Source organism: Microcaecilia unicolor, chromosome 13 (genome assembly GCF_901765095.1).
Source record: "Microcaecilia unicolor chromosome 13, aMicUni1.1, whole genome shotgun sequence".
Lineage (NCBI taxonomy): Eukaryota > Metazoa > Chordata > Amphibia > Gymnophiona > Siphonopidae > Microcaecilia > Microcaecilia unicolor.
The window spans coordinates 65,258,424-65,285,429 of NC_044043.1; the positions used below are offsets into that span (position 1 = coordinate 65,258,424).

Sequence of the window (27,006 nt, forward strand, 5' to 3'; positions counted from 1 at the left end):
TGATTGTCCTGTAAGCTTAAAAACTGCCAGGTTTAAAAGGTCTGATCCAGGTAGAGGTAATTTTCTTAAAAGAAAATAGTAGATTCGGGTCTACAGCAGCCACGCCACCTGCAGAGAGAAAAAGGAATTGGTCTGTGATCAGTTAGAAAATGACCATTAGACTTGGATGGTTCATAAATAATATAGACTAAGCACAGGCCACTATATATGTCATTTGTACATTTAAGTATCTATGCGCATAACTGGCAGAAATTTGACTGACTGCTGTTCTGTGAGGGTGTGTGTAAGCGGCACAGCGTGAAAATACAAGGGTGTGTTCACATGGGAGGGACATGGATGGAATGCCCACTTACAAGTTACACTCGCCCTTGCCCCATTTTGATGCCTGCAGTTACACCAGGTGTGTGGTTGGTATAACCAGGGTCGGGCCTACCATTAGGCTACCTGAGGCGGGAGCCTCAAGCGGCATGCTCCAGGAGCAGCACTCCTCAACCCTTTACCTTAGTTTTTTTTTTTTTTTTGAAAAGGCGGCAGCGATTCCTATAGGCTACCCTGCCACGATGCCACCACCACTTGCTTCTTTTTCCCACTGTGATCCATATCGTGACATAACTTCCTGTTTCTTCAGAGGCGGAGGCTGCCCTGCCACGGTGCTGCTGCCGCCACCGGCCTCTTCTCCCACTGTGACCCACCTCTTGACATAACTTCCTGTTTCTTCAGAGGCGGAGGCTGCCCTGCCACGGTGCTGCCGCCACCGGCCTCTTCTCCCACTGTGTCCCACCACTTGACATAATCTTCAGAGGTGGGACACAGTAGCGAAGAGGCCAGTGCTGGCGACATAACTTCCTGTTTCTTCAGAGGCGGAGGCAGCCCTGCCACAGTGCTGCCGCCACCGGCCTCTTCTCCCACTGTGACCCACCTCTTGACATAACTTCCTGCCTCTTCAGAGGCAAGATGCAGTATCGAAGAGGCCAGTGTGCAGTGCGGCAGGGCAGCCTTTGGGAATCGTTGCTGCCATTTAGAAAAAAACATAAGGTAAAGGGTTGAGGAGGGAAGGGGGTAGATGCTAGACTGGGGGGCATGGGTGGCATTTCATCTCTGCCTTGGGCAGCAGATTGCCTTGGGCCAACCTTGGGTATAACTGCTGGCATCTCAGTGTGAGGCACCGATGCCAACTTGTGCTAGTATGTCTGGTCGCCCAGAAGTTCTAGAATAGGCTGTCACATGCCATTAAGTTGCCTAAAAGAATTGACCCTGCAGTTTCCACCCCCCGCCTCTGAAACATTCCCTAGAAGTTCTCTTTTCCATGCAGCCAAAAAGATGTGGGTGTATGTCGGATGGCTAAAAGTGATCCTTTAAGTCTCACAGTAACATTCCCCATCCCCACCATCAAGCCAGTTGGTTTTCAAGATTACTACAGTCTTGTGTATGGAATGGATTTGCATACAGTTGGAGACTCAAAGTGTGCAAATCCATTACTGTATGTTCCTTATAGTTATCCAGAAAACCTGACTGACCAGGTATGCCTCCAGCGGGAAACGGTGAGTTTGTATTTCTGACATATTGCTCGGTGCCTGAGGTTCTCAGCTTTGTAAGCCGTCTCAAATTAAGATGTCTGCGCTCTGAGGTACAAGCCAAAAATCAGTAAACCCTGGAAGTAAACTTGTTCTCTCTTCTAAATACTTTATCCCAGGAGAGAATTGTCAAGGCTTCTGATAAACAGGGTAAAATGGAAGTGGCTTTTATGATTTCACATGGTGTCAAAAAGTCCAAACAGGACTCTTAATCACCACAGAAAATGACGACTGTTGGCAAGAAAGCAGAAATCTCCTTTAAAATGATCATGAAAAAAACTGCACTCTCTAAGGTTATTAACAACACAGAATTTACATCAGCAATAGCTTCCCGTATAGCACAGCTCTCTCAGTTACAGAACGGTGGATGAACTGGAGGAAAGAACTTCCTTGGAAGGTACTGTGGTGGGGTTTCCCAACCTGGTGACCCCCACAGCTGGTCTATTTTTGTTTTCAGGATACCTCTGATGTGTGTGTGTGTATGTATGTATATATATATATATATATATATATATATATATATTTATTTATTTATATTTATTTATTTTTTTTACATTTGTACCCTGCGCTTTCCCACTCATGGCAGGCTCAATGCGGCTTACATGGGGCAATGGAGGGTTAAGTGACTTGCCCAGAGTCCCACTAGAAACATTCCATGTAGAAGTCAGCCCTTGCAGATCACCAATGTGGCCGCGCAGGCTTCTGCTTCTGTGAGTCTGACGTCCTGCACGTACGTGCAGGACGTCAGACTCACAGAAACAGAAGCCTGCGCAGCCTTCTACATGGAATGTTGCTAGTGGAATAGCAACATTCCATGTAGAATCTTCAATAGTAGCAACATTCCATGTAGAATCTCCAATAGTAGCAACATTCCATGTAGAATCTCCAATAGTATCTATTTTATTTTTGTTACATTTGTACCTCGCGCTTTCCCACTCATGGCAGGCTCAATGCGGCTTACATAGGGCAATGGAGGGTTAAGTGACTTGCCCAGAGTCACAAGGAGCTGCCTGTGCCTGAAGTGGGAATTGAACTCAGCTCTTCAGTTCCCCAGGTGCATATCCTACCCTCGTGAGAAGTTTCCTCAAAAAGTTACGTTACCTATCCCCAGTAACTTGTCTTAATTATTTATTTATTTCAGCATTTTGAATTTACAAATCTATAAAAACTCCCTTGTCCTCACTGCTTCAGTCACTTTCCATTCATACCATACACCACACTACATTCTTACATTCAATCAGTGAGAAACACAGTGACCATTGTAATAGATAGTATTGTTTATGTATAGGTTAGATTTCAATCAGAAGCAAACAGTTTGAACTACTCGCACTGTGTGTTGAATGTAGTGTGGTGTATGGTATGAATGGAAAGTGATTGGAGCAGTGAGGACAAGGGAGTTTCTATAGATTTGTAAATTCAAGATGGTGAAATAAAGAATTGTTAAAAAGTTAAAGGAATTAAGACAAGTTACTGGGGATAGGTGATGTATATGCATGAGATAATGTTGCATCTACTGAACCTGCAACGCCTGTAGATTTATCGTGTATATTCAGAAGGGCGGCTTTGTTGTATTATTGTATTGCTGTAGGACAAAGGTCATAATCGCTGCTGAACTGGAAAGGGACTTCAAAGATAGACTAGGCCTTTGGAGGACACCTTGCTGATAGCTGGAATAACTGTGCAAAATCTGAGCACCTGCAAGACATAGGCAAAATTGGAGTGTCAATTCGAATGAAACTTGTAGAGATTGAGAGCTGCATTCCTACATGCAGATATGTTTAGTAGGTTGTGTAAAGTAGAGGTGTGAAGGGGGGACATAATCTGGTCCCCATTCCCAGTCAGTTCTTTTCCATCTCCACTCCAACCCCATCATATTGCTACCATCCCAACAGATTTCCAGGTATCATTGACCCTGTCCCCATATGTACCTCTACTGTGAAATCTGATTGGGTACAAGGTTTTTTGCCATGAAGGAAAATGGAGTCTTGAACTGCATCTACATAATGCGAAAAATCTTCTAGAGGTTTCTTGTGAAATGGGCATGCAGAGAATGCACTGTAGTCATCCAGGTCTCTCTGGAAATCTTGCTTACATCTGTTAAAACGTTTTGTTACCTTTTTTTTAAAATGTGAACCAGCAAGTTTTGTCAACAGCCTACTACTACTTTAAGAGATAATCCAGCTTATAATCGAAAGACAAAAACGCCTATATTGCGACCTAAATCGGGAGATAGGCGTTTATCTCCCAAAAATGAATAACGCGGTATAATCAAAAGCCAAACTTGGACGTTTTCAACTGCACTCCATCGCGGAAGCGTACAAAGTTGACGGGGGCGTGTTGAAGGCGTGGTGAAGGCGGAACTGGGGCGTGGTTATCGCCCGATCAGAGATGGGCGCCTTTCGCCGATAATGGGAAAAAAATATGCGTTTTTAGCGAGAATTTAGGGCACTTTCCTGGACCCTGTTTTTCCACGAATAAGGCCCCATAAAGTGCCCTAAATGACCAGATAACCACTGGAGGGAATCGGGGATGACCTCCCCTGACTCCCCCAGTGGTCACAAACCCCCTCCCACCACAAAATATGCCGTTTCACAACTGTTTATTTTCACCCTCAAATGTCATACCTACCTCCCTGGCAGCAGTATGCAGGTCACTGGAGCAGTTATTAGGGGGTACAGTGGACTTCAGGCAGGTGGACCCAGGCCCATCCCTCCCCTACCTGTTACAATTGTGCTGCTTAATGCTTATTAGTCGTCCAACCCCCCAAACCCACTGTACCCACATGTAGATGCCCCCCTTCACCCCTTAGGGCTATAGTAATGGTGTAGACTTGTGGGCAGTGGGTTTTGAGGGGGATTTGGGGGGCTCAACACACAAGGGAAGGGTGCTATGCACCTGGGAGCTCTTTTACCTTTTTTTTTGTTTTTGTAAAAGTGCCCCCTAGGGTGCCCGGTTGATGTCCTGGCATGTGAGGGGGGACAGTGCACCACGAATCCTGGCCCCTCCCAAGAACAAATGCCTTGGATTTATTCGTTTTTGAGCTGGGCGCTTTCATTTTCCATTATCGCTGAAAAACAAAAACGCCCAGCTCACAAATTGTCAAATAAAACATGGACGTCTATTTTTTTCGAAAATACGGTTCGGTCCGCCCCTTCACGGACCCGTTCTCGGAGATAAACGCCCATGGAGATAGACGTTTTCGTTCAGTTATGCCCCTCAATGTGTGACATAATGGAGATCACAGCTGAGGTTCCCAAAGGGTGTGTGATGTAAAATTTGCACCACCTGCAGAGAAGAGATGAGGCAGCCAGTTACCAGCACCAAAGTCTTAATCTGTCTCTTACCCTATCCTCTGCATGGATACCTCCAGTCAACAGGAGGAGACAGTGAGCAGCACTTATTACCTGCTGGCTTTCCCCTGAAGTTAGAAATATGAAGGACTAGCAAGTCTAGCAAGACAGTAAGGTCCTACGTGATTCCTACTTTAAGGAAAGCTGGCCAGGGAGAAGGAGGATGTAGTAGACAGTAAGCGCTGCTTGCTGATTTACTTATGCCAGCTGAAGGCATCGTGAAGGAGGGGTGGGATAATGATTTTGTAGGAGTGGGAAAGGTGAGAGGTAGAAGGAAGGAAAAGTGGTAGATCTAGGAGGAGGGGAAAGAAGAGAAGGTGATGATGCCAGGGGGTTAATGGGAAGGGAGAGGAGGGAGAAGGTGGTGATGGCACAAGAAGTAAAAGGAAAGGATGATGGCAGGTAAGGAGGGTAGTGAGAAACTGAACCTAATACCTGGTTTTCATTGCATTGTAAGTGGAAGGAGAACTTGCACTGATCCTAAAAGTAACAATCATAATTGAGGGTCAGCTGTAATGGAGCTCAGTGTTCTTCTGTTAACAGGCACAGGAAAAGGAAGCAGTCAGAACTCTGGAGAGACTAGTGAATCCTGTGTCATAGGGGAGCCTTCAGAAGAACTTTTCCATATTATAAGCGACAACTATGCAACTGGACTTTAAAAGAAAAAAAAAGACACATTTTAGTTATCTTTAAAGAATCTTTAAAGAGTACAGGCTTCCAGGAAATTCCTAGGAAAAATGCAGTGAACGCTTAATGTGCAAGTCTTAGTCAACCTATATCTTGACGTTAACAGGACAACTTTCAAGACTGTTTGTTCAGGTGAATATTAATTTAGCTGCATAAGTTGTCCATCTAAAAAGTTTTCCTTTAGTGTGTTTAAAAAAAGATATGTGCGTGATTTCAGCCTGTATGTATTTAGGCACGTTTAGAGGCAACATAAGTGAGGGCATATTTAGGAAAAATACACACACTGCATTTTCAGCTTTGTGCACACCGTGTTCCATAAAAACTGTACCTGCACAAAAAAAGTGAAAAAGTCTGCAGGTCCTTTGCACAGCTACAGGAAGTTTGCTTTCCCTTTGAAACCTGGTGCTGAGTTCAGGGGTAAAAAGGGTCCCTGGATGTCATCCAAATGTGGCCAGTTGAAAACTGCCTCCTCAGGGCATTGTCTGAGAATCTGGAGATAATGCCTGGTCTGGGGACCATATGTGTGAGGGAGTTATAATTCTGAAAACATAATTGGGGGGAGCATTTCGCCAAATTCAAGCTAGGAGATTTCTTGAAGTAGCATATTGAAATATCTTAAATGTTAATAGTAAACTGAATGCAGTAAAGTAGATTTTGGGGATGTGAGAAGGTGGTACAACCTCTTCAAGTCTACTACTACTACTATTTAGCATTTCTATAGCGCTACAAGGCGTACGCAGCGCTGCACAAACATAGAAGAAAGACAGTCCCAGCTCAAAGAGCTTACAATCTAATAGACAAAAAATAAATAAAGTAAGCAAATCAAATCAATTAATGTGGATGGGAAGGAAGAGAGGAGGGTAGGTGGAGGCGAGTGGTTACGAGTTAAAGAGGTGGGCTTTCAGTCTAGATTTAAAGGTGGCCAAGGATGGGGCAAGACGTAGGGGCTCAAGAAGTTTATTCCAGGCGTAGGGTGCAGCGAGACAGAAGGCGCGGAGTCTGGAGTTGGCAGTAGTGGAGAAGGGAACAGATAAGAAGGATTTACTAAATGAAGAGAGAGATATAACAGGCATCTCAGTAACCTGGTGGAAGGAGGACTACTACTACTATTTAGCATTTCTATAGCGCTACAAGGCGTACGCAGCGCTGCACAAACATAGAAGAAAGACAGTCCCTGCTCAAAGAGCTATGTAATAAAAGTGAGCCAAGTATAGGACAATCAAGCCATTGTGACATCACTGATGAGGTTGGCTCTTATTGGTGGCCTGAGGCATTATGACATCACAATATTAGCTCTGGTTACAAGAGACTACTACTACTACTATTTAGCATTTCTATAGCGCTACAAGGCAGCGCTGCACAAACATAGAAGAAAGACAGTCCCTGTTCAAAGAGCTTACAATCTAATAGACAAAAAATAAATAAAGTAATCAAATCAATTAATGTGGATGGGAAGGAAGAGAGGAGGGTAGGTGGAGGCGAGTGGTTACGAGTTAAAGAGGTGGGCTTTCAGTCTAGATTTAAAGGTGGCCAAGGATGGGGCAAGACGTAGGGGCTCAAGAAGTTTATTCCAGGCGTAGGGTGCAGCGAGACAGAAGGCGCGGAGTCTGGAGTTGGCAGTAGTGGAGAAGGGAACAGATAAGAAGTCTGCCGTAGTTGTTTTGTAGTTATTCAAGGGTGTGGCTATGAGAAGTAGTTTGTATGGACAGTTTGCTAGTTCAGATGATTGAAAGGGATTACATGAATAGTTGGGTATTTACAGGGGAGTGGGAAATGCAGAGATATGTGGGATATAAGTGATTTGGTGAGACTGGAAAGTGCCTAAGTGGGGGAAAAATAGGTGGCAAGTTTTCCCAGGCACCACTTTGTTCTGGAAGGCATTGCAAAGGTTTTTTGATATATACTTAAATGGTGCAATTACTGAAGTGTTACACAGATAAATTGTGTTGTGTGATATGGGGAGTATTAGTCCCAGGCAAGTTGTTATTTTTTTTTTTAATACAGTTTGAATAAAATTAAATGTTGTGAATTCAGTACAAATCTATGAACTCACAAAATAAAGAGCACCGTTAAACTTGCATTCAGCTCTCGACTGAGGGTTTTGCACCTGGGATTTGGGATTTAGCTTGTGCCCTTTTTCAGTTGTAGCTCAAGGCAAGTTATATTCAGTTATACTAGGAATAGGAGCCAACGTCTCAAAATGTTTGGGGGTGCTAAACACAACACAAGTGAATATCCCCTAGTACTCATGCATCCCACAGAGCTGGCACCTAGGATACTTATAATATTTTTCCAGCAGGCTTAATTTTTTTTACTTCAGGCAATGGAGGTTTAAGTGACTTGCCCAAGATCCAAGGAGCAGCAGCAGGATTTGAACCCTGGCTTCCCTAGTTCTCAGCCTGATACTCTAACCACCACTCCTCCGGGGCTTGATTCCTGCTGGCTGAAAGCTGTTCTTCACTTCAAATGAACCTTGAATTCTGACCAAGTTCCTAAAAGTCCTACTGAAAATGTCCTGGATCTGTTTCTCTTGCACTCGCATCGACAGTGGTCATACAGAGGGCTCCCTGGGCTCATTCTTCCTCATCCGAGGGCCAGAAGTATGACTTGGCCACATTCCCCCAATACTTGCTGGTAAAGAGCCTAATTATCAGTTGGGTCAGTTCTCAAAATGCTGCTGAGAGCAAATGTAACTGGTTCATTTTAACCCCTGTATCCTGAGGCAAAATTTCACAAAACATAGTCGACTAAATTTTCAGCCAAAAAATCAGCTAAATCTAGCTAGTCAAAATATTTCCCCCCATGTCTCCATATCCCTTTCTTCCATCCCTAGACTCAACACATAAAAAGGGGGGAAAAAAGGCCTTTCTCCTTCCTGACTCCCAATCTATACAATTCAATAATATCTGTATCATTTAATTTTCAGGCAGGCTACTTTCGGTCTTGTTTTATGTTTTGGAAGTACTTCATAATTAGTGATTTGATTGCATTTTGTATTTTTACATAGTTTGAATCTTGGGAATTGTATACTCTCTGTTTTGGTCAGTTCTGTAAAGTGCGCCAAAATGCAGCATGTTGAGCACAAATCCTATACAGAAACTAGGTGCCTAGCATCCATGATAGAATACTAGCGAAAGTCGGCATTTTTGCGTTAACATTTAGCTACTTGTGCCCAGGGGTGTAGCTGCTATGGGGCCACGGGGGCCTGGGACCCCGTACATTTGGCCCTGGACCCTCTCAACCCCCCCTCCCGCCGCAAACCCGCCGCCTGCTACCTTTGCTGGCGGGGGACCTGAACCCCCGCCAGCCGAAGTCTTCTTCCTTCGTTTGGTTTCTCATTCTGACGTCCTGCGGCCATTTTGAATCCTGAGACCGTCACAGCAACAGGATGCAGGGCAAGAACAGAGCTCCGGGCAGGAAAGAGGGGGCTCTTTCCTGCCCCGAAGAGGTCACTAGACCACCAGAGCAGTAGATACTAAGTAAGGGGAGGGGAGGTGATGGGGGGCAGGGGAGGGGAATTTGTGAAAGAGGTGGGGTGGGGGTGGGGCAGGGGTGGGACATGTGTCCTCTTTTTCAGAGGACAAAATATGGTAACCCTAGGAATATACCATATGTGTTCTATAATCTTAGCACAAAAATGGCACTTAGGCACAAAGGTTATAGAATTAAGGGGAGTATGTATCTGGTTATTGATTGGTATATACATCTAAATTATGAGTTAGTTAAGTAAGTTGAACTTGCTTCTTTTGGCACCTTTTGAAACTCTTGAGGTCTGCCCCTCCCCCAAATCTACCTTCTCTCCCAACCTCAACAGTTGCAATTCTAGAAGGTTCCTTCACCTGCAGGAGGGATGTGGCAACCTTCCTGTCTGTCACAGGTTGCAGCTGATTGGAGCCTCCTAGCCTCTTACCAGCGAAGACCCTTTGAAAAGAGCACTTATTTTTTGGAGCGGTGGTGAATGTAAGTGGGATGTGGGAGCTGGAGGGTGAGCCTTCAGAGCGTAATTCTATAACAGGGTGTCTAGGTTTACAGGGTAGGAAGGTGCCTATGAACCTTATTTTATAAAGACACATATTGTAGATGCCTCCTATCTCTTTTTATAACATACTAGCAATAGAGTCTGTTGGTTCTTTCTGATAAAAAGATCTGTGGAGAACAGAAATGGAGGAAAAAAGCTTAAGTTGCCAGAGGAATAGGAACAGGGGGTGTCTCACTCTTATTGGATTCTGGAAAGCATTAAAAACTTTTTTTGGCATGTTATAGGGATGATATGTTATGATTTTATTGTATATTTTGTGTTTTATAAATTGTAATTTTACACCATCTTGAAAGACGCATCCAGGAAGAGGGTATATTAAAGCTTTATAAATAAATAGCACAAATCTTGCACAAATACACCTAGTTTGAAGGTGAGGACGCTACACTTGCTGTCAGTACATAAAGTACACGTGAAAATCATGACCGCTGAAACTCCGCCACTGAGCACATAGGCCACCAACATTTCAAAACGATTGGGTTCTCAAACAAAATTAAATTTGACCCTCCCTGTTCACAATGAAGGAGGTTCCTCAATATTGGGGGTGCTCACCACCTGCTGGCACCCTCGGAGCTGGCTTCCTACACATGAGCATGCTACTCAACATGCATGTTCCAGCTTGCACTAAACATATATTAAGCAGGGTCTGATTTTATGAGAGGCCTTTTGCATGCAAAGAAAAGCTGGGATAGAGGTGCAGGGTTCAGGATGGATACTGAGAAGGAGAGGGGAAAATTTGTGCTGGTGTTTTGGACTGAGGGATGGAACAATTAGAGAATGTACTTTTTGATGTATCAGGTCACGAGGGGAAGGTTGCTGTGCACCAGCAGGACTGATTTAGGGTTCCTGTTGGAGACCCTAAATTCATGCTGCCATATTTATTTGCTGCATTTGTATCCCACATTTTCCCACCTATTTGCAGGCTGAATATTAAGCCGTTAGTACTGAAAATCCATGCTAGCTGCTTAGTTTTCTTTCTTTCTTCTCCAAATTAACCCAATTGGGTTAATCTCTTCATAAAAGTGGTTAATAAATCCCAATAAATAAACCAACCCTATCCCTGGAACCACACTTCTTTTTTTTTAGCCAGCTAATTTTCAGCACCTTGTACTTTAAGGGGTCAGTGTGCTAAAGTACAATCAAGCTATTGAAAGAGTTCATTAGCATTTTAAAGCTCTGTTAGCTCCCACAAATGAGTTTATGCTCATTAACGGCATTAGCACTTGTAAATGTATTTAGTTCACAATAGTTCTAAAATGAAATCTGAGATATTGTAATGAAAAATGATGCAAAATGCTTCATTACTAGTGGTGCATCAAAAAAGTGTGCAAATCGCTTCACAGATGTATTAACATGTAAAGCTGCCCTTCACCTCACGAGCATAGTGAAGTTTTATTTGTAAAACTCTCCCTTTGTACCTGCCTGTCTCATATGCCACACATGCAATAAACTCCTCCTAAAAACCCTCCCTGGTATAGTAGTCGGGCACTGTTCAGCGATCCAGCATCTTCAAACATTCAGAAAAACAGTGAACTTAAAAAAGGCAGCACCACACCCTCTTGGAATGAAGCAAAGATGTAGAATGAAAAATTATTGTCTCTTGAGATTCAAGGGCTTTCTTTCTCCAGCTACCCTGGTCTCCTCATGGGGCCTGCTGTGGGCCCTTTTGCATTTCTCAGCATTTTAGAATTGGGCCCTGAAAGTTTTTTTTTTCTATTGGCCTTTTTTTATTTTCTCTTTCTTATTGTCTTTTCCATGCTGGTTCCTGTGGTGTGTTTGCTTGGTGGGAGAAAGTGAAGGTACTGAGATTGTATTGTGATATCCTGGCCCCAGGCACTTCTTTCAGGGACAGATTTCCAAGCACAGTGCACACAGCACTTTCCTCTGTTTTGGTTGTGACCTGGGGAAGTTGATGGTTGATTGTGCAGTACATGCTTAACCATTGCATCTGATTTGTAGAGTTCCTTAGGCTAAATAAGGCCACTTAGGCTCATGTAGATAGTCAAAACTTTAACTGAATGAAAAAAAAAAGTATAACGTAGAAATGTAGATTAGAAAGCCAAAGCCTCAAATTTAATCTGCTCTCAAGTGTCCAGGCCCCTGGAGTTGGGTACGTGAATGCCAAAGACACTTTTAGGGGCCATTACTAAGCCACGACAAAATGTGGGGTTTAGCATTTTCCCACGCGCTAAGCCCAAATTTACTGCTGCAGTATGAGAATTTTCTTTTTGCAGGTCCTGCACTAATTTTTCAATTAGCGTGTGGGACTTGCAAAAAAAATAATAGAGAAGCACTTACACGCTCAGTCCCCGCCCATGCCACGACCTCCAAAAAAAAAAAAAAAATATCGCGTGCTAGCATGCTCTGAGGTAAACTACTGCAAAATGCTTTGACACGTTATCCCCCTGATTTTTATAAAGGCCGCCAAAAATTGCATGCATGAATTTAGGCCTAGTCCTGATTTGCGCATGCAATTTAATAGGATAACAATCCAATTAGTGCCAGTAATTGGGTTTTTAATAAGCAGTGATTGGCACGACTCAAAAAAGGGGACGGTCATGGGCGTTTCGGGCTGAAACTGGGGTGTGGCGTTGAGTTACGCGTATAATTTAAAGAATAAGGGTGCTTCATGCGTAAACTTAGGTGTGGGCATTTGCACCACATTTTCGTTGGTGCAGAGGATCACATTTAAAATTTACACATGACCATAATGCATAAGCGTTATTCTATAAACCGTGCCAAACTTTAAGCATGTCTTATAGAATAATTCTTAAGTTTGGTGGGGGGGGGGGGTTGGTGCCGACTTTTTTTTTTTTTTTTTGTATTGCGCCATTTACCAAATCTACTCCTGTACCATAGGCCGTTTTCCCCATGTTAAGCATATATTGGCGCTTAACGCAGTTTGTTAATTAATTTATTTGTAACACTTATATTATACCCCGTGTTTTCCCACTTATTAGCAGATTCAATGCGGCTTACATAGAATATCAGATTTACAAAGTAACATAACAAAGTATGGTAGTTATTTGTGTAGAATAAGCTGCCCCCTCTGTGCAATTACAGCAAATAGGAGACTTATGACTTCTGCGTCTTGTCTAGCCATAATATTTTTTTTGTAATAGAGCATGTATTAAGAAGGGAGGAGAACTACGCACACACAACCTTGTAAAGCTGTTTTTCCTTAAATAATTGTCAAATACGGTAGTTGTCCAAAAATACTTGTTGCAAATAAGGTCATTTTTAATGGAGGGAATGATTTGAGGCAGCCCAGCAGCATTTCTGCCCCCCCCTCCCCCGCAAGATTACTGCTGCAGAAATGACATTTCATATTGAGATGTATAACTCTGCAGCATAAGAAAGGTAAATGCATATGAAGCTCTGTATAAATGTGATATATAATATGGCAGAGAAGGATCGCAGACGGGGGCCGTCATGGGTGGGAACTGAGATGATGATCTGATGGAGGGAGCTGCCACACCTGCCATTCAGTTTCCGTCTCGGAGACAGAACTTTGTACACCGCACTAGAGGGTGGCTTCTACTGTAAAATTAAATACAAGGGATGTAGGCAGGTCCTGTTTCTGTGCTCCCTTTTCCCTCTCCATGCAGGGTTTGGATTTCTGTTCATTTCTAGGTCTCGGAAGGGGGGATACTGCATTCTTGAGAAGAAATATGCCCTCATTTTTCTTAAACACCTTTCACGCTGAGTGAAATGTTTAGAAGGCTTGCCGAGGGGTAACTTTATTTCTTACCAGGGAGTTGAGAGACGCTCTCTGCAGCCCATAAAGCACAGGGAGGATGGGACCTGACAGGTGGCTCATGCATTAGAAAAGCCATAACTCATGGGGGTGGGGGGGATGTGCCCCCATGCGGCACTTGCAGGCTCCTTAATAGGATGCACTGGGTAAAACCCTTTCATTCTGTCTCAACAAGGAGAGCCCATTGTTGGGCTTCGGGGTTTGCAAAATGAAGAGGGTGTGTATAGGTGGGGAACGCGTGGGGATATATTGCAGAAATGATGGAGAGCAAGGTGTTAGTATGGGATCTAAGGCCCTTTGGTGGAGAGGATAGGGATGAGTTTGGAGAGGGTCTGAATATGGCAAGAAGATCCGAGGAGCGGTCCGCACAGCCCACCAGGTACAGGACAGCAGCCAGGCCAGGCGCTTGCCTCAAGTAAAGCTTTCCCGAGGCTGGGGCCAGAGATCAAATATTTGTTTGAAATAAGAAACAGTTCTCAAATGAGTTTGGAGAGCCTCTGGAATTAATGTTGTCCTTCCCTTTTCGGTTTCTGATGCAGCTGATCTGAATATTTATAAATATCAGTAAATTATTTATCAGAGCAATCTGCTTGGCTATTTTATCAATTGCTGTTAACGCTTTTGTATCCTGCCAGGGAACTCACAAACAAATGGCAGCTAGTCATGTGTACATCATGACTGGTCTTACCATGCATCAGCGTGTGTTTTTCTAGCCGCTGTGTCATCAATGTTCAGGCTTTGTAGTGACAGGTGAGTTTTTGTTTGATTCAATAAAAATAACGGAGTGGTTAGAGCTGAGACCTTTCATTAGGCAGGAAGAAACTTGGTAAATTATACAGCTTACCCCTTGAAGGGGGAAGGCAAGGGATTATGAATTTAGCTCACACCTTTTTCAGTAGTAGCAGATACTGTAGGTAGATTTTGAATTTAGCTTTCACTTTTTTTCCACAGGAGCTGAAGGGAAATGGGACTTGATATACCGCCTTTCTGAGGTTTTTGCAACTACATTCAAAGCAGTTTACATATATACGGGAACTTATTTTGTACCTGGGCAATGGAGGGTTAAGTGACTTGCCCAGAGTCACAAGGAGCTGCAGTGGGAATTGAACTCAGCTCCCCAGGATCAAAGTCCACTGCACTAACCAATAGGCTGCTCCTCCACTAGCAACATTCCATGTAGAAGCCTGCCCTTGCAGATCACAAATGCGGCCGTGCAGGCTTCTGTTTCTGTGAGTTTGACGTGCAGGACTTCAGACTCACAGAAACAGAAGCCTGCACGGCCGCATTGCTGATCTGCAAGGGCAGGCTTCTACATGGAATGTTGCTAGTGGAATAGCAACATTAACATTCCATGTAGAATCTCAATAGTAGCAACATTCCATCTAGAATCTCAAATAGGGAAAGGGAACTTGATATACCGCCTTTCTGAGGTTTTTGCAACTACATTCAAAGCGGTTCACATCTATTCAGGTACTTATTTTGTACCAGGGGCAATGGAGGGTTAAGTGACTTGCCCAGAGTCACAAGGAGCTGCAGTGGGAATGGAACTCAGTTCCCCAGGATCAAAGTCCACTGCACTAACCACTAGGCTACTCCTCCACTGCCGAAGGCACATTGCATTCCGGTATGGTAGGTATTCCTTCTGTCCCCCAAAGAGCTTACAAATCTAAGGAGCTCTTTTACTAAAGCTTAGTGTGCTCTAAATGCTTAGCTGTAAAACGGGCATCTAGTTTGTGCCTGAGGCAGTGGAGAGAAATGACCTTCGAAGGATCACAAGGTGTGTTGGTGGGATTTGAACCCTGGCTTCCCTGATTCTCAGCCCCCCTGCTCTAAACATTGGGCCTCTTCTTGAAGCTCTTGTCGACCCCCCCCTGTTGAACTTTATGCAGCCTGCGAGACCATGGGAAGTGTACACAGAAAACATCATTAGCCAGACTTCTGTTGATTTTTTTAAATACCGTATTTTGCAAATATTTTCAGAATTGCTATTCTAGCATTGTTTTTAGTTCAAGTCTTATTTATCACAGGAGGTCTACGGAGCTCTGTGCACTTCTGGTTCTGACCTTATGTAATGTTGCAGCCGATTATGGGTAGTGTTGACATTCATGGGGCCCCTTGTGGATAAAGATGGCCCATCCCTGTGTTAGCTTAAGAAAGGTGCCCTCTCTGCCCAGCTACTCTTTTCTTGTCTTTTTGTTTTTACTAACAAATGGGGGATGAGCGGTTTTCCTTTCTAAGAGCTGTGTTTTGTGTCTTTTTTTGCTTGGGTGGATATTATATATCAAGGGCAGTTTTGAGATGAAGTCCACAAGTATAAACACCAAAATAAATTGAATGTATCAAAATTGGCCAACCCTTGCCTATCTGAAAGTATATAATGGTCAACAATGTACTTTCTTTTGGCAGGTACCAAGTAGGCTTTTCTGGGGTGCATGGTAAGGTGGTGGAAGGAAGTAACGTGCATAATTAAAAATGTTTTTTTTTTTTTAATGTAGCCATGTTATTTTCAAGAGTTAAAAGAGCTCACAGTAAATCAAATGCACATAACACTTTTTCCAGGGCAACTTTCAAACACCATGTATTCATCCTTTCCCTTTTGTGAACTATTTACGCAGCCCATGGATAGCAGTGCCCAGAGACTTTGCACCAGAACATACTATTTTGAAGACAAATCCCTCCTTTCAGTACCCTTCTCCACCACCGCCAACTCCAGGCTCCGCCCTTTCTGCCTCGCCTCACCCCACGCGTGGAACAAACTCCCCGAGCCCATACGCCAGGCCCCCTCCTTGCCCATCTTCAAATCTCTGCTTAAAACCCACCTCTTCAACGTCGCCTTCGGCACCTAACCTCTACCCAGGAAATCTAGTCTGCTCAACTTGACATTTCGTTCTTTAGATTGTAAGCTCCTTTGAGCAGGGACCGTCCTTCTTTGTTTATTTTGTACAGCGCTGCGTAACCCTAGTAGCGCTCTAGAAATGTTAAGTAGTAGTAGTAGTAAACTAACTCCCCCCCCCCCCCCAATGCATCTATCTGTGAATACAACACAATGATTGACCACAGTTAATATCTGAACAGAGCTCTATCTTTGTTTTAAGGGTTAGGTGCTCCATCTAGGTATTTTTAGGGGGTAGGCTTTACGGATTGTGGCAATCTAGAAATTATCTTCTAATTTAAGTAGTGTCTCTGTATTTACATATGCTGGCATGAGAGCTTTAGTAGCATATGTACATCATAGCTGTCCTTTTTTCTTCTATGTATTTTTTGAATTAAGACATTCAGAAATTAGCCCCTCCCTCTTTTTTTTTTTTTTCTTTCTCTCTCCCCCCCCCCCCCCCGGTCTGTCTGTCTCTCTTCCCCCTGTGTTTTTGGAATTGAGACATTCATAAATGTACTTTCTCCCCTTCCCCCCTCCCCCAATGTGTTTTTGGAATTGAGAGAGGAGGCACATTTCCGAATGTCTCATCTACATGTTTTTGGAATTGAGACATGTTTAGAGTAATGGGTCCTAAACTATGGAATCATTTACCATCATTATTGAAAATTTACTTTTTGACCAGTTCATGAAAGAGCTCAGAACAGTCCTGGGTACACAATCATACAGTAATGTGATCGAGTGCATTAGCATAATAATGAGCAGGTTGTTGATTACTGATGCTGATTTTGGTTTTGTTTATATGTATTTTATTGTAACCCACCCAGAACATTGGCACCCTCTCTTCTGTGTGTTTTTGGAATTGACATTTCATAGATGCGCTTCCCCCCCCCCCCCTCTTTTGGAGTTGTAGGCATTTTGCCACCGTGGGCTTTTCTGATGCCAGGAATACATGTGCCTGCATTGATTTATAAACACCTTCGGTACAGAAAAATTAGTTGATCGCATCATAGTAGTTAAGTTGTATCTAATCAAAACAAGATTGCTGTGTGACTTGGGTATTTGGAAGTTTTGATTGTGGTGTGTATGCAATGAAAGAAGGTCTGAAAGAAACACTGTTTCTCATTATGATCTGCTCTTTTTCAGTCCTGTTGACCTGTCTTTAGCCTAACCGTTTTATCTTTTGTTATTTTCTCTTTGCTTTTCACTCCCAAGTTTGTTACTCTTTCACATATTGCTTCTGATTTAGTCTTCATCATAAGTGTGAGAGTGCAGACGCATGAATGGCAGGTTCTGTAACTGCATGTACACAACCCTTGCATACGTTAGTGGGTCATGGGTTTGATATACCACTTTTCTGTGATACAATCAAAGCGGTTCGTGTTTATTATATACAGGTGCTTTCTCTGTCCCTCTGAGCGCACAGTCTGTCTCTGTACCTGGGGCAATGGAGGGTTAAGTGACTTGCTCAGGGTCACAAGGAGCAACAGTGGGAATCGAACCCAGATCCCCAGGTTCTCGGCCATCTGCATGAACCTAAAATAGGTTTTAAAAGGGTTTCTTCCACAATAATTCACAGGAAAATTCTAAGTATGATCAATACATATTTTGCGGCTATATATATCTCTTCAGCTGTGCACCACTAAACCCTTGTTTGAATATTAGTAGATAACATGCATAAGATTACACTTACCCTCAAAAGTGCCAGTAGGGCACCTAAACTCTGTCTTGCACATAAGTGGTATAGTATGTAAATGCAAGGGGTGTGCATGAGTTGGGCTCCCAGTTACTCACATAACAGAATACTGTAAGTTACACATTCCCTCGCCCGGGGAGGCCCTACCATTAAGCCAACTGAGGCGGTGGCCTCAAGCAGCACGCTCCAGGAGTGGCACTGTCCCCTTCCCTTCTCAACCCTTTACCTTGTTTTTTTTTTCCCCAAAAGGTGGCAGCAGCTGCGATTCCCATAGGCTACCTTGCCGCAGTACCACCAGCACCGGCCTCTTTGCCCACTGCGACCTGGCTCTTGATGTAATGTCCTATTTCCTCAGAGGCGGGATGCAGTAGCGAAGAGGTCGGTGCTGGCGGCAGGGCAGCCTATGAGAATCTCTGCTGCCTTTTGGTAATAAGTAAAGGGTTGAGGAGGGAAGGCGGGAGATGCTGGGGCGGGAGGTGGCATTTCATCCCTGCCTCGGGCGGCAGATTGCCTTGGGCCGCCTCTTCCCTCGCCTCATTTTACATGGGCAAGCCAGCCCCATTTTCAGGATTTCATTTAGATTCCGCTTTTGTTCCAGTGGCAACCTCAATTCAAAGCTTGGGATTGAGTTTTGGATACTGTGTCGCCTTTTGATTTGCAGGTAGCTGTGATAGTTAAGACACTGGGGTTTATTTTTTTTAATAAATTGCATTTGGTATCTCTGCTTAGGAATTTTTTTTCTCTTCAGAGGATTTTCATACTGTGCTGTGGAATCATTTGCTGCCTGATGTTGATTACTGTAATGCTCTTTTGTGCGGTTTTCCCCGTTTAATGTTAAAGGCTTTTAAGGTAGCACAGAACTCTGCAACACGACGTCTTATGGGCGTGAGCCGAGAAGCACATGTTACACCTCAGCTGAAGACATTGCACTGGCTGCCCATAGTGGTGCATTGCGTTTAAGCTGTTTTTGTTGGTTTTTCGGGCACTTCAGGACGATGCTCTGTTGGCCCTGGTTCAAGGCTTACGGGCAATACTGTCCTTCGAGGGCCTTGAGGTTTCAGGTTAGCTTTTCCCTCGTTCCATCAGGTGCGTTTAGAAGAAATTCGGGCACGTATTTGTTGTTGCTGGCCCTCGTTCATGGAATTCTCTTCCTTCTGCAATGCATCGTATTGTCTTCTTATCTCAGTTTAAGAAGCGGATGAAGAAAACTTTGTTGTTTTGTAAGGCCTTCTCTTGATGGGAGAGGGGGCTTGAGAATTATTTGGGCAGTGGGTGTTTGCATGTCTAATGTGTCATTTTTATGAGGTGGGGTTTTTCTTTTGTTGTTTGTAATCCACTCATCTGGATGGATGGGCGGGGCTGTAAATGTATTCAATAAAATAAAATAATTACATTTACAGGACCGCAGTTACGCCAAGTCTATGGCTGGCGTAACTCTGGGTGTGTTTATGTAATGCGCACCGACACTGGGTTCCGCTAGTATTCTGTAACAGAATCTGGGCACCCAGATGCCATTACAGAGCAGGTTCTCACTGTGTGGCATCAGGGCACCCACTTATAGAATTAACCTCATAAGAGTCTAGATTAGAACTCGGAGCCTGGGATGCCTGTATCAATGTGGGAGCCTCTTGCCTCTGGTTCTTTCCTAAGGGATAAGAAGGAGGGCAAATGACTGATGAGGGCGATGAAAGGATGGCAAACACCCCCTGTTCTCCCATTGTCTGCAGTGTAAAAGGATTTGTCCTTTTCATGAAGCCAAGACGTTTCTTTAAAGAGTATTTCCCTGAAGTGAGGGAAAGAATCGGATCACCTACGTCGCTCCCCAAAATCATCACCAGAGCCTGTAATCCCCGTCATGACAGCCTAATCCAAACACTGTCCAGTCCAAGGATCTGCCACTGTGCATAAACTCTGGATGGATTTACTTGCACTTGTCTTACAGAGACAAGAGGAACACTTAGCAGAGCTTCATCATAGAACTGTGAATCACACGAGTGAGAAGTGGATGTACACAGTACATCAGACTCTTTGGGAGTTGGATCTTTGTATCTGCATATCTCAATTTGTGATTCTGTAAACCCAGATGTCAAGAAATGATGATCATAGACATAAGTCTCACACTTGTCTGACCGCTATCCCCTCCTGACGGTCTCCCAGGTACTGGATCCTTGCCTTTCCCCTCCCGCTGGTCTCCCATGTGCCAGATCCTCGCCAGTCCCCTCCCGATAGTCTCCCATATCCTGGATCCTCACCTTTCCCCTCCCACTGGTCTCCCATGTGCCAGATCCTCGCCGGTCCCCTCCTGCCGGTCTCCCGGGTCCTGGATCCTCCCAGGTCCCCTCCCCTGCAGACTTACTTCACCTGTTTCCCAGGTGCTTCACTCCCTATCCTGCTCCCAGCTATTTGACCTCCCTTTCATGTGCCTGTCTATCATTTGTCTGACCTGCATCCTTCAGGAAGTTTTTTTTTTTTGGGGGGGGGGGGAGGTGTCACACCCACTCTCCTGAACTTCTGGCAGAATCTCCCTTTGGCACTGATGTCAGCTGGCTCCACATCCACTGGATAGCAGAAATATAGGGCAGCTCTCACTCACCCCATCACCACTGGCCACACCCCTCTCCTCCTTTTATGAGTGTGTTTTAAGGATTCTCGTTTAAGTAAACATCCTCGTTTATTTTATTCTTACAAACAGAAATGGTTTTATTTTACTTCAATATATGGAAACCATTTATAAATCTTACCTGTCAAACACAGTATTTCATCTCTTTCCTAGTACAAACTCTGCTGGCTCCTGTATTTACACTGAGCACTTCCTCTTAAAACAATGCCTTGAAGAATTTAAACTTTGTACCTGGCAAAAAGCACCAAGAACCGCCACTGCTCTGCTCTTTCCCAGTAGACAGACAGATTTCACTCTGCCGACCCGTCTTATTTTTAATAGCTGTCTGACATGTAAGAGCTTAACCTAAAGAACAGTCATTGCATGAAGTAATCCAGTGAGGAAGTTGAAGTCACCGATAGGCAGGAGCATCATCTTATTTTTGGTGACAAAATCTGAGCAGATTGAATTTGTAGAACCGGTCCCGTCATAGGGGAGTTATCCAGAAACCTTCCCTTCCATTCCTGATACTTTTCCACACTGATATGTTTGTTACCCTCTTTCCCCCAATACTTGAAACTTAGCCTCTTTTTCCTTTCACCTTACCTTTTCCCATTCCTTGCTTTTCTCAGGGATGGATTAGAAAAAGGATTGTAAACGCTGCTCACAATCAAAGGATTCACCAGTGGGTCAAGTTTGTTGGTGCATGATAATAAATCCCCTCTTTGCATTGGTCAGGAGTCAGGGTTTATCAGAACATTCATACGCTCTGTCCAAAGTCCCAGGATTTGTTACCAGATAAGTTTTAATAATTCAGAATTAGAAAACCCTCATATCTAGGAATTAGGAAAGCAAGTACTGGATTACAGTGTTAAAACCCAACCCTAATCCTGGAAATGGGAAGATATTGGATCACACCCATATTCTTAAAATTGAGGGGGTGGGGTGGGGATATGGGTCACAATGGTAAACTCTGACCATAACCCAGAAATTGGGGGCAGAGGGCATGGGATAAATTGTAATCCTTGAATTGGGCAGGGGGCTGGTTACTGGATCTCGGTTGTAAATTCTGTTCATAATCTGGGGAGTTTATTGGGTCATAGTTATATGGGTCTGTGTTTATTACCGAGTTTCTTGTATTCCATTGCATTGCGTGTGCCCATACAGGCATGCTTCTTGGGTATGTTTCTTGCGCTTAGGTGCTTGTTTATGTTTGCAGGTAGATTGAGTTTAGTCTTTTGAAACAATGTCTAATTCTCTCTTTCTCTCTGCAGCTGAACAAACTTTATGCACTGACACAATCTCAGGAAAATCTAAGATGGCTGCCAAGCGCAAAGGCGGCCTGAAGCTCAATGCAATCTGTGCAAAGCTTAGTCGCCAAGTCGTCTTTGATCATGGCTCGGAACAGGCGGAAGCGGACCCCACCTTGAAGGAGGCCCTTGAGAAAGATGGTTCCCCCCATGGCAGTCTGGAACACACTGCTGATTTCTCTGCCAGGCTCAGCTCCGTTCAAAAAACAGAGGAGGACAAGCGGCGAAGAGAGGTTATTGAGAAATGGGTAAATGGGGAATACACAGAAGAACCCAAAGACATTAAGAGGGTGGAGGGTTCAGATGCCCCCCCAGAAGGTGTGTACATGGTACAACCCAAAGGCTGCAGTGATGAAGAGGATAATGCTAGGGACTCTGCAACTCTTCCGGATTCAAAGGATGGCAGCCTCCTGGAAAGCAGCGATTCAGATGGAGCTGTTACAAAGGGAGAGAATCTCGCAGTGTCTACGGAGGCAACCGTGAAACCAGCTGCTGTCGCACCCTCAGGTAACTTGACCTCCTGCTGCCCAAGTGGGCAGTGCCAGAGAGTGAAAGCTGGTAGTGAAGACTGGCTTCTTTGCTGTTAACACAAACTTTCCTTGTTTTTTCTTTCTTCCCCCCCCCCCCCCCCCCCTCACATGGTGAGGACCCTGCAGGCTTGGTAGTGGTCTCCTGTTACTAGCTGCTTTTCAGCAACCTGCCCCTAACATGAGTGCCAGGCTGACTGTTGGTTTCGATCACCTAGGGCAAGGGTAGGCAATTCCAGTCCTTGAGAGCCCCAGGCAGGTCAGGATATCCACAATGAATATTCATAAAATAGATTTGCATGCACTGCCTCCTTGGTATGCAAATCTAGCTCATGCATATTCATTGTGGATATCCTGAAAACTTGACCTGCCTGGGGCTCTTGAGGACTGGAATTTCCTACCCCTGACCTAAAGTGCCCTCTCCGAGAGGGAGGGAGAGCTAAGTGACACAGGGCTGCCAAGAGACACTGCCGGGCCCGGGGCAGAACCGGACCGCCACGCGCCACCCCTACCCCCACCCCCCACCCTCTTACCTTTCTGTCTCTGCCTCCAAGCGCTGGTAAACCTCTTCCTGCCTGCTCTCACAGTCTGCCCTCTCCTGTCCGTGCCAGGAGTCGGGACCCAGGTGATCGCATTAACGCGCTATCACGCTAATTCAATCATCCGGATCCTGGGCGGCACACAGGAAGAGGGCAGGCCCAGAAGCAGGCAGGCGGGAAGAAGCTTGTCGGCCTGGGCCCCAGGGAATTTTGCCCCCCCCCCTCCCCTCGGCGGCCTTGAAGTGACAGCTTCCTGACCCTGCACTGCCAGTGAAAGGGAGGTCTACTAAGTGGCAGGTCCCTGTGCCTCAGCAGAAGGGAGGAAGGGCAAGAGGAAGTAGGACATTCACAGAATCTGTTAATAATGACCTTATGGTAAAAGCCAGCATACTGATTTTAGGGTTTGAAATCTTCAGGGATGTTTTTTTCCCTTCTTATGTTGGCCCCAAAGTGTCCAGGAGTAACTAAGATTATCACTATATAAAATTCCAGGATAGCTGTAAATGATTTCCTCACTACACACATACCACATATTCATAGAAGCTGACAACGGATGTCACCCTGCATGACTGCAGCTTATTAGCAGCGAATAATGGTTTCAAGCTACAAACTAAGCCGGAAATTCTGGAGAAAAAAACCATGTAGCAAAGTTTGATTTTCCAAAATCGTAGGAAAATGCATTGCACATAACAGATCATGCCTGCTAGCCCCTCCCCCTCCCCCAGTGAGGTCCAAAGCACTGCAGGACAGAGAAGATTGGGGAATGGGGCTCCACCTTATTTGCTGGCTTAGTTTCAGCTGCCCCATTCCCTTCTGGAAGGGGCTTTGCCAATGTCTATGAGTGCAGTGACAGGGCACATAATTATGCATCAAAGATATAAACAGAGGTCTTTAATTATCCTTCACCACTTCAGCAACAGAGTAATTAACAAACATTGTGAGATCAATGGGAGGAAATGTGACCTTCAGCTTCCTCTGAAAGGAAAACCCTTGTGCCTCAGACACAGGCTGACTGTGCTTCGCTCTCTCAGCTGCTCCACCTTACCTGTTAGTTAGTCTGTAGCTTTAGGGGCAGTATCACTGACAGAGCACAGGGGTAGGAGGGGTGTGCTAGAATGTAAGCAGGTTCCCACCAGAGTAGTTGTTCTCAACTCAGTCCTCCAGGCACATTCAGTTGGTCATGGTTTCAGGATATGCATATGTTGTGGCTATCCTAAAAACCTTGACTGGCTGAATATGCCTCAAGGACTGGGTTGAGAACCCCTGCACTAAAGGGATTGTTCTTACCTCCAATTACAACCACATGCACTCCGATACTCTGTACACACAGACTCTTGAAGTGCTGTGCTTTACCAGAGATGCAAAGTTACCCAGTTCCAGGCTGGAGACAGTCCTGGATGTCTGACCACCTCATCCTGGTGCATTATGGGGCTTGCAGCACTGATTCCAATGGGCAGGATTAGGGACTACAAATCCCATACTGCTTTGGAATGTAAGTTCAAAGCTAGGACTGGCCAAAATATCTCCAGCGTGGGTAACTTGGTATTTCGGCATTACCCCTGCACTATGTTGCTCCCAGTTTCAGAGTCAGTAGTTATTGGTGGATTCTGACGGACAAGGAACACATGTAGGATGTGAGAAGCAGGCACAGTGTGGAGACTCAAGCAGCAGACACATGAATACACATGTAAGGAGAAGGTTTAGGGTTTCCTCTGTTCTAATCTGAACTAATATTAAGTAAAGGTCAGCAGTTAGCTAAAATGGCCTTTTTTCTGAGGAGGATTTTCACATTTGCAAGTTTAATTTTCAGGCATTACCTCATGGGAAGTTTGTCTGGGTTTAAAGGTCATTGTCATGAGGCCCAGGGACGAGGTGTGTAAAGCTGAAACCCCATTTTGTGATCTTTCCTTTTCAATTTCTTCCTTTTTTGTGTGATGAGAATCTGTCTCTTCCGTCCATATATAGCATGCTGCTACAGGCTATTTATAGCCCTTTTGTGATACTATAGCTGCTCCCTCACACACATTGCCTCCTGGGGAATGCCCAGATTTGGAAAGAAGCAGTCAGAGACTGAGCCCTCTTGTTATCATTGTACCAAGGGACAAAAATGTTTTGCAGGAAGGCCTGGCACAGCCTGGGAGCAGGGAGCTGCCTGTGACATCAGGGGCAGCCAGAATGAATAGGGAGCTACCTATGATGCTCCACAGGCTGACGGAGAGAGCAAGGGGCAGCCTGTGACATGCCAGGGGGTTGTCAGAGAGAGTAGGGGGCTGCCTGAGATGTACCAGGGCACTGCCAGAGACAGAAAGCAGCTAACGCCAGGGGCTGCCAGAGAGCTGCGTGTGATACTAGAGTACAGGATTGCTGAATGGCAGAAATATACATAAGTATATGAAAACATGTGTATCTTCATCATTAGCAGTCCCTCACTGAGGTACACGCTAGCAGTTAGTTTCAGAGACTGATATCATACTCATTATTCCTTTGTTTAGAGTTTCATTCATAGTGTGCGTAAAACTAGCCAGTTTGCAGAGACTACCCTTGAGAATATTTGACGTCCACGATTCTTCTGTCTATGGGTCTGAGATTGGCTGATGAAACTGATCCTGGACTGGCAAACACTGTTGCAAGTAAAGTGTGTTTTGAAGTGGCATCAGTAACCCTGAGTGGGCAGTTTTGATTTGTGGGAACTCATCCACTTCCTGTTGCTGTTGTAGGATTTTCTGCACGTCCAACACCATCTACTATCCCTTCGAGTTCCTATGCACTTGTCCCAAGCTTTCTTGAATTCGGATACAGTCCTTTATCCCCACCACCTCCACTGGGAGGCCATTCCATGAATTCACTACCCTTTCTGTAAAATAAGTATTTCCTTAGGTTAACTTCAGCTTCATCTTGTGATTCTTCATTTGGAAACTCTGGAATGAGGGAACATAAGATAAAGATGAAAGGGGACGGACTCAGGAGTAACCTGAGGAAATACTTCCTCACAGAAAGGGTGGTGAATTCGTGGAGCGGGGGAAGATGAAGCCTGGGACAAGTGCATAGGATCTCGTAAGGGAGAGGAAGGGCTGGTAAATGGTATGGGTGTGCAGACAGGTCAGGCCACAGGGGTTTTGTCTCCATTTTTCTATGGAAGTCCAAAGATTTTTGTAGCAGCCTTTTCCTTTATCTAGCGCAGAGGTTCTCCTCAACACAGTCCTTGTACACACCCAGCCAGCCAGCTAGCTTTTCAGGATATCCACAGTGAATATGCCTGAGATAAATTTGCCTGCTCTACCTCTACTGTATCTCAGGCATAGCCTTTGTGGGTATCCTGAAAACTTGCCTGACTAGGTATGTCCAAGGACTGGGTTGAGAACCCGTGATCTAGAGCGGTCCTGGGTGAGAGTTTTGGTATAGCATGTCATGTTGGCTTTGAAGTACCTTCCCAGCTTTGACTGAGCTGGAACAATTAACCCTGCTCTACGTAAGTATTGCCAGACTGGGAAAGACCAAAGGTCCATCAAGGAGGCTGGATTTGGATTTTTTGTCCAATATGGCCAGCCCAACACGTACTACCTTGATGCTTGTGATGTTCCTGTTATGAGAAGATGTTAATGTTGGTGCATCTGACCAGATTCAGAGGGTCTTCCTCGAGTGCTCACCGAGGTGTTTTCTGTGTGCTGTCCGCATTTCAGCTCCATATATGGCAGCAAAATAAAATATAGACTTAAGATTAGAAATTCTTTGTGAATGTCTGCCTTTGGTGAAAGATTAGTATTCGTATATATGTTGCATGTACTTAATAACCAGCATGCAGTGGCATACCAAGGGGGGGGGGGCGGTGGGGGCGGTCCGCCCTGGGTGCACGCCGCTGGGGGGTGACGCAGCGCGGGCCTGCTCCTCCGAGTTCGCTGAACTTCGTACATTCGCTGCAGCTCCCTCTGCCCCAGAACAGGTTACTTCCTGTTCCGGGGCAGAGGGAGCTGCAGCGAACGAACGAAGTTTAGCGAACTCGGAGGAGCAGGCGCGCACCCGGGGGGGGGGGTGTCATCTAGCGGGGGGGGCGCACTGCAC

At 44.9% G+C, this 27,006-nt stretch overlaps 1 protein-coding gene across 3 annotated transcripts in view; it reads left to right on the forward strand.

The window, feature by feature from the left end:
* Positions 1 to 27,006, forward strand: part of CASZ1 (castor zinc finger 1) — a 177,061-nt gene that overhangs the window by 52,434 nt on the left and 97,621 nt on the right. For all 3 annotated transcript variants that reach the window (XM_030186248.1, XM_030186250.1, XM_030186249.1), the window contains exon 2: positions 21,846 to 22,388. In XM_030186248.1, coding sequence (XP_030042108.1) covers positions 21,846 to 22,388 — 543 coding nt within the window. The remainder of the gene's footprint in view (positions 1 to 21,845; positions 22,389 to 27,006) is intronic.